At 40.5% G+C, this 17,778-nt stretch overlaps 1 protein-coding gene and 1 non-coding gene across 9 annotated transcripts in view; both read right to left on the minus strand.

The window, feature by feature from the left end:
* The window catches only part of GRIP1 (glutamate receptor interacting protein 1), a 615,139-nt gene that overhangs the window by 98,818 nt on the left and 498,543 nt on the right, over positions 1 to 17,778 (minus strand). For 2 of the 8 annotated variants that reach the window (XM_074375090.1, XM_074375088.1), the window contains exons 8-11: positions 10,787 to 10,934; positions 8,945 to 9,114; positions 3,032 to 3,187; positions 2,188 to 2,340 (exon numbers count right to left, since the gene is read on the minus strand). In XM_074375090.1, coding sequence (XP_074231191.1) covers positions 2,188 to 2,340; positions 3,032 to 3,187; positions 8,945 to 9,114; positions 10,787 to 10,934 — 627 coding nt within the window. Of the gene's footprint in view, positions 1 to 2,187; positions 2,344 to 3,031; positions 3,188 to 8,944; positions 9,115 to 10,786; positions 10,935 to 17,778 lie in introns of all 8 variants that reach the window. The other 6 variants (XM_074375089.1, XM_074375087.1, XM_074375094.1 and 3 more) reach the window with 3 other exon arrangements.
* TRNAA-GGC (transfer RNA alanine (anticodon GGC)) lies at positions 9,799 to 9,872 on the minus strand. The gene has a single exon. It is a non-coding gene; the product is annotated as a tRNA-Ala (tRNA).

Genomic DNA, 17,778 nt, shown 5'->3' on the forward strand with positions numbered 1-17,778 from the left:
TCCCCTCTCAGGAGGCAGTGCTGCACGTGATTTTGCATGACAGATTTCATACACAAATGTTCAGCACGAATCCCGAGGCCTTAGATGCAAGACTCAACCTACGTATTCTGCCGAAGTGTAACCACTGTGGAAAACGCCTGAGTTCGAGCCCAGTGTTAACAGATGACACATGACAACTCAGAGTCAGGCATGATAATAGCAAACACTTATACTATTCAAAACCGCTAACAATTAAACAGTGCTTACTGTTTACTTAATGCTATCAAGTACTGGTCTAGCATGTATATGCTATATGTAGTATATATATAATTACAGTACTTATTTCCATTGGGTAATTGTGAAGATTATATGAGACTACATCATTATTCACATATATATATGAATATGTAGTCTAGAGTGTGTTTCTCCTCCTGTTTGTTCCTTTTGGTGGTAAGAATATACATACATTTTCATATAATCTTCACAATTCACCAATGAGGTAAACTATAATTACCCCCACTTTGTAGCTAAGAAAGCCAAGGTGTAGAATCCTTAAGAAACTTGCTCAAGGTCCCATAGCTAGAAAGTGATGACACTGGGGTGAGAGCCCACACAGGCTGGTTCCAGAGTCTGTGCTCATAACCAGTTCACTATGCTGCCTTCAATCAATTTCTCCCAAGAGTAAATAATTTACTCTCTAGTGTCAGCTAAGAAATACATGACACTCTAGAAGGTCCTTGTTCTTTTGACTACTCAAGCTTCCTTCCATTTACATGGACTGAAGATGACAAATCTCCTTATATCTGAAGGGATATGCATGTCAAAATCCTGAATACACCATAATGGTGGTATGCGATGGTTTTCTTTTTAAGGAAACCTTCAGGTTCCTGTAACATGAAGGGACCCTTTCCCAGTGTGGGTGATGGCTGGTCTCCCACACTAATGGTGGCACTGGTGGAACTGGCGACAGATCCACCTGTGAAGATGAATCTCTGGCGAACAAGCTGCAGAGCCAACAGGTCCAACCACCCCTTCTCACAAGAACATTTTCTCCTTAATACCAGCCTCGGAGTACCTGGGTTTTGTTCTGTTCACGTAACTTAAGAGTGTTCCTTACTGTATCCCCACGGTAAGCACAGGAGAGACCCCATCTTCTTTTAGCTTCTTTCCGGGAAACGGCTTCTTCCCAAAACAAGAAATACACCGCTCTACACTATGATTAGGTCTGGTTGGAAAGATAGGTGTTCTCTTTCTTCAAAACTTATGTGATTATGATGAGAGATTATGATTTGCTCTCCCACCCCCACAAAAGAAAAATCTAGCAGTGATGTGTGCTTCTTCCCCTTTTCCCTAAGGCATCCAACCACCCTTTTCTTTAGATGTACAACCAGCTATCCAGAAGCAAGTAGCCAACCACATCTTCCTAGTATTGCCTAGTCTGTAATGCACTTGGCTGCCCCAGAAGATTGTATTTCTAAGAATCATGGTCGAAATTCCTAGATTCTAGGATGCTTGTTGTAAAGATGAGCAATCTTCCTGAGGCTGGAGTGGGCCACAGAAACACATGTTAGACTAGTGATTTTCAGTAGGGTAGGTTTCAGGGGAAAGCATTAGAATCTTGGGGAATGAGATATAGTCTGAAAAGACCCATTTTCAAGGGGAATGAGATACAGTTTGAGGAGACACGTTCAAACTTACCATTGCCTTTTTTGCAGGGGGAGGTTCATGAAATATAATTTAATATTAAATTTATAATAATATTAAACAAATGCATGGGATTCTTATACTTATCAAAAGCAGTACCTAGTTTTCAAAAAAAAAAATTGCTTTAGAGTGAATAAGAAACTAAGAACAAAGGTTTCATGTCCAAATGTACCCAAAATATAAGGAAGGAATCTTAGAGAAAAAAAATCACATCTTTGGTTATTTTATCAGATCAAAAGAGCAGGAAAAAAATCTCAATGAAAAAGTTGTAGGTAAAGGTAGTATGAACAAACCAATTCAATCTAAAATTGTATTTGGTGCAAGCATTATCACGCAGATAATGGATATCACTTCAATGGTCCTCAGCACATGGCAGCGGCTGTGAGCTACTTAGCGTCTACCTGATCATTTGGGCCCCCTAAAACATTCTTCCCATTGGATTCCTTATATCAAAGACTCCAACACACCCACCTGCCAAATGACATTGGCTAACATTTCACTTACATGAGCTTTTGAAGTCCTTCTTTTTCAGTCTCCTCCTCATCATGGTTCCACGCGGGCTAGTGGAGTAGAGGCTTCGAGGTAAAGTCCCCATGTTCAGGGAACTCAGGCTGTATGCACTCATGGAGGTAGGAGAGAAGGATGAAGACACCAGAGCTGCTGTAAGAGAGCGAAGACTTGGCATAGAGCATTCGCAGGTGGGGTGTGAGCCTGCCACACCTGCCAGCCAGTAACAATCCAGAAAGACAGACAGGATGAACAGCCATGGCTAGTAAGTACCCCAACCAGTCAGAGGCCAGGTGTCAGCAGCCATGGAGACCACGCTTTAGAATCTGAGTTAAAAGTGCCCAGAAATGCTTGAGAAGCAGCATGATCCTTATAAATACCAAGGAACAGAGAGGCTCTAGGAATTTTGCTTTAGACAAAAAAAGTAAACATTAGGTTTCTCCACAGGCAACTTGATGCATCAGATACGTAATCTCATTTTCACAGATATTTTCTGACATGAATTTCACAAGTGGTTCCACATACACAAAGAAGATCTGATAACACTGTACTCCCTATAATATTCTGCAGTGTTATTTCCCGACCCCACATAAAGCATTCTGAACATTTACAACCCTTCCTAACAACAAATGCTTTTGGATGGAAAAGAAAAACTTACTAGACATCAGAAATGTTAAGTTGCTAGTACAAAAAAAAAAAAAAAAAAAAAAGAAAAGAAAAGAAAAAGAAAAAGAAAGCACACAACACCCCATGAAGCCAAATACGGTATGAATCAAATAAAGAAGGAGTGAGAAGAATATAATTAAACAAAAGAGCAGGAGGAGAAAGCCTGGAACATTACGAGGGCTGTTTGGAGGAGGCGCTTTCGGGAAAGTCAGGGCGGGCGCTCTGCAATGGTCAGGGTGGTACGTGTTATAGTGATGGTAGGTGTGAAGGCTGTAGTGGCCGCTGGCCCAGGAATCCCAGGTAAGTTGCCTGTCGCTCCTCTGAATTTTCACTGCCCATATGATGTGATGATGAGAAATCAGAAAACAAACAAACAAACAAAGAACCAAAAAAAGGAAAAAGTAACTGAATTGCACAAATAAAAAGCATAACAACAACAAAAAATAAAAGCTGCTTGCAAAAAAAAAAAAAAAAAAATACTGGCTTTGCCCTTCTCTCAGAGGTCAGCAAAACCAATGATTAACATCAGGGATGGAAACTTTTCATCTTCCCAAGAAGAACGCATATTTCTCCCCAGCCCATTTGGTCTCCTTTTAAGATGACGATTGAATCAGTCTCTAATCTCCCCCCGTGTTTCACAGCAGAGATTAAAAAAAAATTTTTTTTAACTTAAAAGTCACCCCCACAAAGATCTATGGCACAAGATTAGTAATTAAAGATTTGCAAATCTTGGTCAGTTAGTATCACTTGTTTTGAGAAAAAGAAAAGATCAGTAAATCACACTGGCTCCTGATTCAAGTCCCACGTCACGATTTACTGCTCTGACGTTTTAATTACACTATTATTCATCATCGGAACTTGATTTTTCTCAACAATAAACCACTCTAATCATCTATCAATATCAGGATCTTATCTATACCCTAATAAGAAAATAAAAGTCTCAATGATTTTGAGGGTATTTTTTAAAAATGTATTTACATTTGAGAGCTATTTCATTATTAAAATATTTCAAATGTTTTTATATTTCCTTAAGATACCATGACATTTTAGTAAAGTTAATTTCAAAATTTTGATGTCCCTTTTATTTTTAAAAAATGTACATCATGTTTCCATTCTAATTTCAATATTGTTTAGGTTTGATTTTCTACCTGGTGTTCTGAAATACGAGCACTTGTATGTTTGTTACTAGGTCTGATATGAAAGTTTTCATTGACCTACATTAAAGAATGAAAAACAAAATACGAACTTATATCTCCTTCTACTGACATGATTCTAATGTTAGATGCCTTGCGTGAGAATTATTTTGCAGTATTTATTCAGGTAGTGAGCGCAAATACTCTCTAAGTAGTTAAAGGAGGTTTATTTAGATGAGTTTAAACTATACCATCCATGGTATCAGCCTCATCAACCACTTCAGAGCCTTTCTGGGATGAGACAGAATGAGAACAAGAATGCTAGCACGGAAAGACCCCTGTGGGCTGAGGCAACCTGGCTTCTGTTCCAGCTCCAGCCCGTCTTCTCTATATGACCCTGGCCAGTTACTCAAGCTCTCTAAGCTTCCATTTTGTTCTGTGTCAAATGGGGATCATGAAAGCATCTATCCCACTGCTCACCTGTGCGAATTACGCACCTAAGGTGCTTAGCATGATGCTAGTACACAGAATAAAAACCAATGCTGTTATTAATAGCATCGATTCTGCCTCCTTTCTATCTACTTGCCAATGAATAACTTTTTAAAGGAAACAGAGGTATCTCTCATGCTACAAATTTCACTCACTGGACGCTTAAGTTTAGAGAACATTTCAGAAATCTGCAGCACACTTGTATGGCCACCATAATGTTGTAGCTCTAAGCCGTCTGGCCCTTTCCATCTACCCAGTGCTGTTTCTAGTTTTGAGTTCATCTCCTACATACCCATCTTCCAGCATCCAGAACACAGAGTGATCTTTCAAATACATAAGTTAGGTTATGTGACTCCCATCTACCATTACAAAGAGAATCAAATGTGAGCCCTACTATCTCTCCAGCTTCATCACCTAACACTCCTCTCATCATTGCCTGCTTTAGTCATGTTGGTCTTCTGTCCTGTCTTAGAACCAGCCAGGCTGCTTTCTGCCTCAGGGCATTTGCACTTCCTAGTCTTCCTATCTCTAATATTCTTCTTCCATTTGTATGCACGGCTGGCTTCTTCCCATCATTCAGGTCTCTGCCCAGGGGCCACATCCTCAGAGAAGTCGTTCTGACCTCCCCAGATGAAGTAGCTGCCCTCTCCCATGCTATCCTATTGCTGTTTTATATTCTTCATAGCACTTACTGCTGTCTGAAATGGCTTTATTTATTTAATATACTTTCAAAAATAATTTTTAAATTTTTTTATTGAAGTGATTTATATTTATTTTATATACTTGTAATGTTTATCTCTCTATACTGGACTGTAAATTCCATGAGAACAGGAATCTACTTTGTTTGTCCTGCTCACTAGGTAAATCGTAGCAACTAGAACAGTGCCTGGTATACAATGTAATGACTGATGAACAAATGAATGAATGCATGCATGAATGAATAGGAATATCGGCCTGCAAGTCCATGTCTACATTGCAGCAGCATTTTCCTTTTGAGAAAGAGCACTGCAGGGGAGGTCCCTGGTGGATTCTCTTTCACCATCCCCATTCCACTCTGGGGTGTACAAGAAGACTTGGAGCAAGATACCAGCATTGCTGGGTCTGTCTAATCTGCACCCACAGCCACAGCCACTCCATCGTACTCTTTATAAAGTACCATCTGGGTTTCAAATGAGGTCTAGTGAGTGCACTTCAGAATCCTACACTCACTTTTTGGCCCAGTACTTTACGGAGTGCTTTGAAAATTACTGTGCATTTCTGAGCACTGTCAAGCCCAATTAATAGCATAATAAGAAAGGTGTTATTGACCACTGACTGTGTACCCAGCACTGCCCCATTTCTGGCAGGCAGGCAGGTCATGACACTTACTTTGACTTTGAACTACTACTGGGGTCTAAATCGTCATACGTACGAAATAATTAAGAGACAAAATTTATATAAGATAATGCACAAAACCGTATGCCATGGATAACGAGTACAAAGGCGTTCAGCAAATTATGTTGGTCAGAGAAGACAGCTACTGCCTGTTTTGAATGTGCACCTTAAATCTATTGTTTTATCGTGGTGTACTCGATACTCATATATTAGGCAAGTATTTCAGTTTAAAAATGTTACATTTTTGGCATGCCCTTTCATTTTGCAAAAAACATTCATTTGCATTCCCCCATTTAATGGTCCTGATAATAACAGTCATTATTCACTGAGTACTCACTATAAACCAGGCATTGTGCTAAGTGCTTTTACATTAATTATCTCAGAAAATACTTGTAATATACCTGTGAGGTAGGTATTATTATAACGCCCATCTGCAGACGAAGAAACTGAGGCATAGAAAAGTTGGGTAACTTGCTGAGTTCCCAAGTGGTGGAGCCAGAATGAAAGTTCTGAGAGTCTGACTGTGAGTCCCTGCCCTCAGCCAGCACACTACACTGTGTCTTCCCAAGTCCTTTGTCACAGATAAATGAACAGCAGGTGAAAATAAAATGTCTTCCCTCTCAGTCCATGGTGATATCATGGCTGAAACTGTAAGAGGTATGGAAGGTACTTCTGTTTGTTCTCCCCTCTAACTGCACCCTCTTGTCCTGTCCGGGAGGTGAAGGGTGTAGGCAACAGCTACTCTGATGGTTCCTCCCAGAGCTCAGGAATGGAAGTCCTCCTCGTTCTGAATGTATCCTACCTCATGACTCTGCTCACATTTTCTTTTCCAAAGTCTCAGTTTCCTTCAGTCATGACTATGTCTCCCAAAGACCCTTCATGGGAACAATTTCTGACTTCTTTAAAAACTCATTCTTGCTGGTTTTTCACATGCTGCTACTCACCAGCAACTGGCACAGTTAATCTATTCCTGATTGATGTGCCCATTTCTATATTTCCCTGAAAATACTTTGTGAATGCTTTGTTGCTAAGCAAAATCTGGGAAATGTTATATCTCCATCCACTCATAGGATGAGAGATGTGCTGTTTAGCCATCAGAGGTCTTGAAAAAATAACCAGCACTTTCTTGTGGAAAAAGGGTAGAACTATGTAAACCAATTCTACTACATACCAAAACAGAAGTTTGAGAATTATAAACATCCTAACATTTTGGGGGTATTTTTTTCTCCTTCTTAACTGGGATTTAATTATGTTTAAGAACCAATATTTACTCCTTCTTGGAAATACAAATCTGATTTTAACATGAAATGTGGGGAGATGCCTGTATGTTAGATAAGGAAGATGGTGAACAACTTTCAACAAAAGTGGATGATAGGGTCAGAAGTGGAAGCTAGAATCACTTAAACTACCAGCTCTTCACCCCTTTGAAAAATAAAAAATGACATGAGGTTTTCCACAGTGAAGACAAAAAAAAATTAGTTCTTGGTCTCCATCCATTTTAGTATATAAATTCATCTTCTCAAACTGTCTTGGCAGGTAAAGATAGTTAATATTTCATGAGTGGAAACTATCTGAACTATTTATGATTTGTATGCAAGGCAAATAAAAGGTGGGGGAAATGAGGTTGCTAAAGACAATGACAGCTTTATAGGGTCTATTCACATTTCTGATTCGCTGATACCAGAATTTACCAAACAAAATCTCATGCTGAAAAAGCACTGTGCCGTGTGCACCATGACACCTGCTGTGCTCCAAGTCCAGTCATGACTTCAGATTAATTGAGAAGGAATTTAACAGTTTTAGAAATCTCTCTCCTCAGCCAGTGAGTGGGAAAGGCTCCCACAGCCCCCTGACAGGAACTGAACATCTCCACGAATCACACGCCTTATCATTTCCACTCAAATGAGGCTGAATTTCTGTCTATAACCTGCCCAGGCTGCCTCATTTCTTTACTCCAAAGTGCAAAATTAAAATCTGATAAAGGGAATGCTGTACTAGAGATTTTCATTAGCTCCAGGGCTGTCTAAGCTCCATTTAATTAAAAAAGGTTGCATCCAGCTGACTCATTCAGTATGAAAATTATTTGGTCCCTCTTTCTTTTTCAAACTGTGGAAAAGTGCGCTGTGTTTTAGTCGGTGGGAGACGTAGGATACAAGTGACCTCCTCGTCAGCAAAATTTAAGTTCCAGAGAAAATTCTTCTCTCCAGCTAAACATACAGAAATGTGTGTGTGTTTGCCTCTAGAATGCCCTGGTAGTACTAGTGAGGTTTCAAGGATTTGGTCTCAAGGAATAAAAAAGGACGGTGCTCAGTTTAAGGAAAAGGAGGGAGGAGGGGCTGGAACAAAGACTCTGCTGGAGAGTCTTTCTTTATTTGACTTTGGGCTCAAAGTCCTCTCTCTTGCACCAGGCTTTATTTAAAGATGCCCAGGTGGGATGCTATACAAATACTCAACGAGCATATCTGTGAGCTTCAAGACAGTGAAAATGCAGATTCCCTTGGGTGACACTTGTTATCGCATGCGTGTAGTCAAATATTCTGATACTCCCAGGAAAAATACTTGGCCAGAAAGGTTGTTCTCCATCCTATGGTAAAAACTACTCTGGCAAGCAGTGAAAATGTAGAGACAGTCATCCCTCATGCAACTGTGTTTTTGCTCCAGATATTTGAAGGGTCTGCCATTAATACTCACTTTATAGCTATTTTTAGAAAGGGAGAGTTTTACTATTTGCCTTTATTCTCCTCTAAGCAGAGTGGAAATGTCATAGAAATAACAGGAAGTCAAATGATTTCCCTTCTCTCCACACTCAATTTGCACCAAAGGCTTGAAAAAAAAAATCAAATAGTACAAGCCTGAAAATTCTATTTCAAACAATGCTTCTTTCCTCAATTTGGGGGTTTAAAGTAAATTACCTGCGGCTTGGGAAAAGGGATTTGGAAGATGAAGACGAGTTAACAAAGATCACCTGTTGTTTTAAAAAGAAATGACAAAAGCAGAATTAAACTCAGTGTCTCGCTGCCTTCTAACTCTGCTGCAGAAGCAATCATTGCAAGGGGAAGATAAAAGAGATTTATCCAGATGGATCCTCTCACCATGATCAGGTCCCTTCAGGGCCAGGCGGGTCTGGTGATGGGGCAGAATCTCAAGCTTGACCTGGTCGGTGGTGTTTGCCAGGAACTGGGTGGCTTCTGCGAGCGTACAGTACTCCATGCTGGTTCCGTCGATGGACAGGATGTGATCGCCCACATGTAGAGCACCACATCTACGGGAAGGGTAAAGTGTCAGTACGATGAAATGCCTTCCTCTTCAGATCACGACTTTCATGCCCTTCATAGTGAAAACTTCACACAGTTTTCATTTTACTTAAGAAAAAAGGGAAGGGTTTGCATATTATAGGAAACTCCACCTGTCAGATGTTTAAGCACCTTGCGTATGAACAGGAATGTAAAGCCTTCTAGAAAATACAGAAAAAAATAAAGGAAATGTTTTTCTCTTCTCCTTCATAAAGATATATTATTTGGAGGAGGGTAGTGTCAAAAGTTGAGGGGAAGTGAGCAGAGCAGAGGGAAGAACAGGAAAAGGTCTCCCCTTGACTATTCTCTGTGATTTTTCCTCCTAGGTTTTTATATCAATAGATAGGAGTTGATAAATAGCATCCTGACGTACTAGCCGAGTGGACAGCTACTTAAACTGCTTACCTCTCTGAAGAAGGGAAAAGAAGTGGAGGGAGATGATTAAACCATCCTGCACCATTGAACTGGAGAGCACGCCTGGGCAGGGGACATCACTGTTCAAGGGCTGAACGCAGTTAAGACCACAGTGGAGCTGTAGACTGACCACTTTAGGGGATGTCACAGGTGATTGCACTGGAGTTGTGTTTGGTTTTTTCTTGGGGGGGGGGGGAAGGTCTTAAGGTTTTTAATTAATTTATTTATTATCTTTTTAATGGAGGTACTGGGGATTGAACCCAGGACCTTGTGCATGCCAAGCACACACTCTACCCCTGAGCTACACCCTTCCCCTTCCATCGGAGTTGGAGGTTCACCAGGCAGAGCCAAGGCACATGGAGAAGAGGACTGGAAACAGGCAGGGGGTTTGGGCGTTCAATAGTCCACAGTGACAATAGTCTATTTCTCAAGACAAAAAAAGGCATTTCAAGCCATCCCTTCCATCTAAAAATAAGATTCCATGTGGATGCACTTGGAGTGTTTCAGCCATGGGAGGTGGGGATTTTCTCACCAGAAGCTGTAAAATAACCTATTAGGTGGTATGGTAGTCTTCCCCTCCCCCCTTCTTGTAAGTCTAAACGATTAATTAGGAAAAAGAACTCAGCGTAAAGAACGTGCATTTTTATCATGTCGTGGGAATGAATGATGTTTTCAGGGACTCTTGAAGAGTGTGAAACCCTAAGATGAACATACAATGCAGTGGAGGGCTTTTCTTTAAAGATCACATTATTTTAAAAACAGGTTTATTTATTTAAGAAAAAAGGAATATGATTTTATGATGGCAGGATTGAACTGTTCACAATTCAAGAAAACCCATGACTTCTCGGCATGGAACACAATAAAGATCTGCTTAGCTACCCTAAACCAAAAACAGGCTACCGCCCTAGGACACAGCAGGAAAATGTGCTCAGCCGCTTGACTTTGTCCCCCCTCCCCCCATTTTTAAAGGCCACAGCAAATATCTGGGTGAGGCAACATTACAGCATAGCGTGGCTGATGAGATAGGTGTATTTTTAAGCTCTAGAACAGTAACTTGCTTTGTGCATGAAACTTATATAAACTAGCAGAGGAGCCGTATTTTGTGTGTGTATGTGTGTGTATGCACATGTAGGAGTTACGTATTGTGTATATACATATATAACTGTATCTCTGTACATTTTAACACACAGGCAATTTTGAAAAGCAGGCACTTTCTATGACACTCACCTGTCTGCAATACTTGCAGATTTGATTTTATCTATGACAATGACCTGTTTGTTACAGCACATCGAGGTAGTTAGGGCCACCCCAAGGCTGGCTCCAGGAGTTTTGGCAACTTCAACTAGTAGTGGTCCGGATGCTGTTGCCACAGAATCTGTGGAAGGACAAATTTCAGAAAACAAAACAGAATGAAGCAAATAAGCAAACAGACACACAAAAAAGGTGGAGAATGTTCAAGTCTGGTGTTGTTCTGTTAGATTTCCCTCCATATAACATCCCCACGTCCAGTGAGTGGTACCTTCTTAGGGCATCTTTTAGGACCCTGGCTCTATCCAGCTTGGATTACAGTAATATGTACATGGATTTGTCTCTTCAATTAAAACATAAACTTCACATCAGTTAGGATAATGTCTTGTGCATCTTTATGCTCTCTAAAGTGCCTGGCACATAGTGGGTCTCTCAAGAAAAGTTTTTAAAGTGAATTAATTAATTCAATAAACATCTTAGCACTTACTATGGATGGATGGATACATGGATGGATGGATGGGTGGATGGGAGGGAGGGAGGTAGGGAAGGAAGGATGAACAGATGATTTCTCTAAGTAGCCCAGCAAGAGGAAGGCTTTACACTAAGTTCACTTCGTAAATCCTTTGGGTTTTCCCTACTTTGGACCTGATCTAGGGCACCTCTCCCTCAGAAGCATCTTCACCCATGCTTTATTTTCAGCTTAGACCTAACTCTCTTCATTCCTTCAACTTGTACTCACCCTTGGGCACCCCGTGTGAACATCAGTTCCCCTGGGAAGCCTCTCCTGACCATGTTTTGGTGAGATCCTTCTCTCATGTGCTCCCACAGCCTGCTACACGCCTGCTGTTGTAGCACACACCTCAATGTCTCTCAATTTAAGTGTAGATCAAACACCTGTGTCCTTCGCCAGACTGCAAGCTTGCTGTGACGGATGTAGATCAAATGCCTGTGTCCTTCGCCAGACTGCAAGCTTGCTGTGACAGCAGAGACTGTGCCTTGTCCCTCACAGCATCCTCAGTGTCCGGCATAATGACTGGCACAGAGGAGTTGTGCAAGAAGTGGTCGTTCAATGAATGCATGAAACAGTGAGACTCATGACATCGTTCAAAGCTCAGAAAAGGCAGAGGTCATACAGGAAAGAGCCCTGGACATGGATTTTTAACCCCTGTGTTTAATTCTTCTTTTGGACATATTTTGATCATGGTATCCTAGACAAGTTACTAATACTTTCTAAGGCTGCTTGCTTACCTAGAAAATGGTACCTTTTCCTCAGCGTTTACTACAGTGGAAATCAATGTATAGTTAAAGCATTTTGTAATTAATAAAGTGCTATACACTGAGAATATTATTATAATTATTGATATATTATGACCTCAAGACTTTGAGTCATCTCATTTTTCAAGACTGCATATTGTCTGTAGTACTTTTATGACTTTCTACTGCTTTGGTGTTTGAGACTTCATTAATACAACTCTGTCTTTCTGCAAACTACATCTTTAACACCAAGCCACCACCCAGATAGGGTGAACTAGGAAATCTGCATTCCTATTGCTAAAGTGCAGGCAGTATTCACTGAGTCATAAGGTTAAAAGTTCCATGGGAGAGAACCATCTTCAGTTCAGATGAAGCAAGATATTTCTTAAATAAGGTAAAGATGAGAACAGTAATGCCAACAACATTCATATTCCAGGTATGCACTATGCACTTGTATGCACTATGTTTCTTAAATGATTGGATCTTATTTACAAAACTGAAACAGACTCACAGACATAGAAAACAAACTTATGGTTACCGAGGGGAAAGGGTGTGGGAAGGAATAAATTGGGAGTTTGGTATTTGCAGATACACACTACTATATATAAAATAGATAAACAACAAGGTCATACTATACAGCACAGGGAACTATATTCAATACCTTGTAATAGTCTATAATAAAAAAAGAACATGAAAAGGAATACACACACACACACACAACTGACTCACTATGCTGGACACCAGATATTGACACAACACTATAAATCAACATTTTATATGTCAATTAAAAAACAAGTATATGACATTCTGAAAAAGGCAAAACTATGGTGATAGTAAAAAGATCATTAGTTTCCAGGGGAAGGGGAGGGATGAATAGGCAGAGCACAGGGGATTTTAGAGCAGTGAAATTACTCAATCTATTAATTACTTGTATCTATAATGGTGCATACATATCATTAAACATCTGTCCAAATCCACAGAAGGTACACCGCCAAGAGTGAACCCTAATGTAAACTATAGATGCGGGTTGATTATGATGTGTCAGTGTGGGTTCATCAGTTGTGACAAATGCACAGCTCCGGTGGGGATGCAGATAAGGGGGATGTTGATAAGGGGGAGGCTGTGCCTGTGCGGGTACAGGTAGTGTGTGGGACAGCTCAATTTTTTTGTGAACCTAAAACTGCTATAAGAAACAAAGTCTATTTAAAAAAAAAATGATTGGTGATAGTTCTAAAAAAGGTTAAGAGACCCTCAGGGCCTGCATCTCTTCTTATCAATTTCAGGGCAGAATTTCATTAAAAATAGCTGGAAGAAGCCAAAGGTCTTAGTCCACTAAGAGGACTTTGTGGTTCTGGGGTGTTAACGGCTATAATTTTCCCCATGAACCTAACTTTGTGGTCCTGCTCAACTTGCTGTGTTAACATCTTGATCTTCGGCCACTGACAACATCTGGCTTCTCTTCCTTCTCCCTCATTTCCTGCTTTGTTTCTCTCCAGTGCCTGGCTTGGTCACGGTGCTGTCCAGGGTCCTGCCGCACTCTCACTACGGAGTTTACAGTGAGTGGCCCCTGTGTCTATTTGCAACGGTGGTTATCACCTCATCTGCCTCAACTGAGACCTCCTACTAAAGCATTCTGCTTGGCCCTCGAAGATTTTTTAGTTGTCCCTCCATCACTAGGGTAGTTGATTCTTCCCACCTCTCAACTCTAATAGCCCAAGTTCTGCTGCTAAGCCAAGTGCACATAGCCTGATGCCTGTGGCTCCACCCCCAGAAGTCTGCTGTCCTCTTCTTCCTGGAGTTTGCTCCCCAGAAATGCCTTTTTCTGCTCAGGTTGAACCTCATGTGACCTCTGGCCTAGTGCTGCCTTTTCTCACATTGTCTTCACAGAATTTTAGAAGGGCTCATTTCAGAAGGACTGATTTCCCAAATCACTTCACACAGACTTGCTAGATTTTAATAGAAAGGTTTGTGAGGTGACAATCACATATTTTCTTCCACATGATTTTCTCAGGTCTAGAGATAAATTTATTGGGCTTAACAGATGAAAGTAATAAAGTTTCTCTGTTAGCTCTAACTTAACCTCTTACAAATGACAGAAACTGACAGTTGTTCCTTGGTGTCTCATCTTCCTTTCTTTCTTAGTAATAAGCTTTCTATGTTTCAGCTGAGCAAACGGCTGCCCAGCTAAGGACAATGCTTCCCAGTCTCCTCTGCAGTGAGGTGCAACTATGGGACCAAGTTCCAGCCAACAGGAAGTGAGTAGAAGTGAGATGCGATGCAGTCTTAAAAGAATGGCTGTGCCCTCCTCTACCTCACTTCCCCCTTCATGCTGATGCACTGTGGCCCAGAACGGGTGTGGCATCTTCCACCATGCAGACAAGGGCAGGGACCACACGATAGAGGACACGTAGATTCCTGAAACTGTATCCTCAGAGGTTGCTTAGTCTCCCAAGAAATAAACTCCTATCACATTCAAGATAGTAGTGTAACTTTTGAGTTTTTGTTACCTGCTGAATCTATATCCTGACAGACCTTTCCGCATGAGTCTATTCCTCCAACATTCCTTTCTTTCTTGAATTTTTATTCTAAGAAGCAGTTATTTATAGTTATTTGCAGATGTGAATTTTATAAAACCACAACCAACCATTACCCAGGATGCACATTAGGTTTTCATTTTTCTTAAAAGCATTACATCATGAATAAAGATCCGAGTTTTATTTTTATTTTTATTTTTTTAAGATCCAAGTTTTAAAAGAGGCTATTAGCATGCACAAAAGTTCTTTAAATATAAACACTTATATTACTATTTTTTTGGTGGCCTCTATATTTGGTAAGGTATTAGAAATTATATCCTTGTACGGTTCTACTATTTCAGTTAAAGTGAAGAATAAATGCCAATTTATTTATTTATTTTTTTATTTGTAGAAAGAAATGACAGCACAGGGAAAGGGTACCACATCTTCTGCCAGCATTAGTTTAGAGGGAGAGAGAGAGCACTCGCAGCTGCCCTGGCACATGTCTCTGAATGGAAACTAGGAAACAGTCTCTCTGTAAGCAGGACTTTCCCATTAAGGCTTTAAAGGAACAGCAAGTGCAATATTTCTATCTGGGGGAGCCTAATGGGCAGTGAATGAGTTTCTTTTAAAATTTAAAGTAGAACGCTTCAGGACCCTGAAAAGAGAACTGTAGACTCATGGTTAAGGGAAGAAGCAGCGTGATTCTGAGCTGGGCTCAGGTCTGGAGGCCTGGAGGGGGTCCTCGCCATGCCACCTCCCATGTGGCCCAAGGCACCACCCCCTTCAGACCTCATTTTCTTCACCTGTAAACTCAGGGGACCTCAACGACAGTTCACACAACTGCTTAGGTAGGTGTGTCCCAGCCTCCTCCCCTCTCCTCTCCCACTCTCAGGGCTATTTGAAAGGGTGCTTCTGGATTTTTTACAGCAAGGGAGGAAGAGGATGAGGCTGACGTAGCCTCAAGGAGACTGAACTCAATGATTAACCTTTTTAATTTTGTTATTTTATTTTATTTTATTTTTTGAGGTCTAATTTCTAATGTGAACTTGACTCTCCACTTTACTACCTTTTAGAAGTTAGGATGTCTGAACCACTGGGCCAACTAGAGATCACAGAGGCACTCAGGGAAATAATAATACTTAAACAATAATTGATAATTTCCCTCCTGTTAAAACTTTCCTTTTGCCAAATAATGTATGGTGTTAAAAATCAGGATAGAGGTTACCCCTGGGGAAGGGAGAGGCTGCATGGAACAGGACCTGGCCCATAGGGAACAATGTTAACTATTACTGTTATTACTACCATTATTATTAGTACTGTCAGACTGTTTTGAAATAAAAGGAAAAAGTATCAAAAAAATAGAAAATTTCAATAAAAGTTCTCTAACCCTCATAACCTATGACTGTTCAGAAAAGTAGCAATGTCAGGCAAGTAAGAGCCTAGTGGGAACTGGAAAATTAGAGGTTAATAAGCTTCATAAAAATACACAATAGCTGAATTTAAATCCCAGTTTCCTACCAATGAGTAGAAGAGGTGAACTGCTACATATAAAAGTAATTCTAGACAATTAATGTTTGTCAAGATGGGATGCAAAAACTTGCATCCAAAAGACTGCGTTTGAGGAATGGTCCCCCACCTTCGTACCCTCGTCACATAATATGACACTTTCCCATTAAAGAGTTTCCAGGGCACAACTTTAACTTTTTAACAAGACTGTGTTGCAAGGAGGTCCTAACTTAGGCAGAAAAAAAAAATGATGAGGAAAAGAAGGCACTTATTTCATGTAAAGATGATCAGGGATTGCTGACAAGAGCTTACTGAACATGAGCTAGCAACAGATGATTCCCTCAAATCAGGATAATCTGATGAGATTTTTAATAAAGGAAGTATTAAGAAATGTGTGGGCAGGTTATAAGGAAACCACAAGGGATGCCATACTCTGGGTTAGAAGGAACAGGGCATCTTACTTCACGAGGCCTGAAGGACGGTATGGAGAGGGCTACCTGACAGGAGCTGGGACCTTCAGTCAAAGGATGCAGTCATCCTCAGGGAATCCACAGGGTGAAGCCAGGCAATGACACTGGACATCACTGTCCTCCCTCCCTCTGATCTCTGCCATGATTCCCTCTTAGCTAAACCCAACTAGAGCCAGAGGGCATGGGAGCCCATAATGCAGGTCACAGCACAGAGTAGCAGGGAGGAGGGCGGTGAGTGGTTCTGGAGGTAAAAAGAAGGACACCCTTATTTGTATATATCTCCGATCAATTTCTTTCCACAAAAGTCTGGACGGTGTTTGCTTTAAAAAAAAAAATGTAATATAAAGAAGCAATCAGGAAGAAGAAAAAGAGCTTACAAATGCCTTGCCCACAAGGGTTAACAGAGATGCCTTGACTGAATTGCAAAAATGACTTTAAATTATAGGTAAATTCACAGAGACAGACAGTAGATTAGTAGTTGCCAGGGGTTGGGGGCAGAGGGGGCTACAGGGTGACTGCTTAAGTTCTGGAACTAGGCAGAGCTGATGGTTGCACAACATTGTGAATATACTAAGTGCCACTGAATTTTATACTTTAAAGTGGTTAATTATACATTATGTGAATTTTGATTCAGTTAAAAAAATGTGACTGAACTTCTCAGAAACCAGGACAATATCGGAAACATGGTCAACGATGCAGTTCTCACTGTTGGAAAGGAGGACGTCTTCTAGTCCCCATAGTGGAAATAAGGATTCTTGCAGCAGGGCTCTCTAAAAGGTGGACAAGTGTATAAAACATATATGATGAGTTAAATACAGAGAAGACACAGAAGATGCTGATTCTAGCACATGATCAGAAAAAGTAACTATGCTAAAAAATGAAACTGCCTCAAATGCCAAGGCAAAAATTGTATCTTTGTAGCTAACCATTTTGGTAAATAAGGCAAATAAATTACACTTAAAATTTTTCTACAATATAAAAAACATCCCTCCCATGGAGTTCTGTATAGAGATGCTACTAACTGATATAAGGGTAATGTCCTCAATGCATTTTTATAATAGGACACAGGGGTGGTTTTCAATGGCTGTTCCTTGATCAAAGTTGAGGCATAAGATTAAAAAGCAAATCAAGGATGGTGTTTCTATAATGGGACAAGCTAACGTGGTGGTCAACTTGATCTACAGACAGATCCTAGGGTGTACAGACTGGATGTGTCCATGGGGAT

This window comes from Camelus bactrianus, chromosome 12 (genome assembly GCF_048773025.1).
Source record: "Camelus bactrianus isolate YW-2024 breed Bactrian camel chromosome 12, ASM4877302v1, whole genome shotgun sequence".
NCBI lineage: Eukaryota > Metazoa > Chordata > Mammalia > Artiodactyla > Camelidae > Camelus > Camelus bactrianus.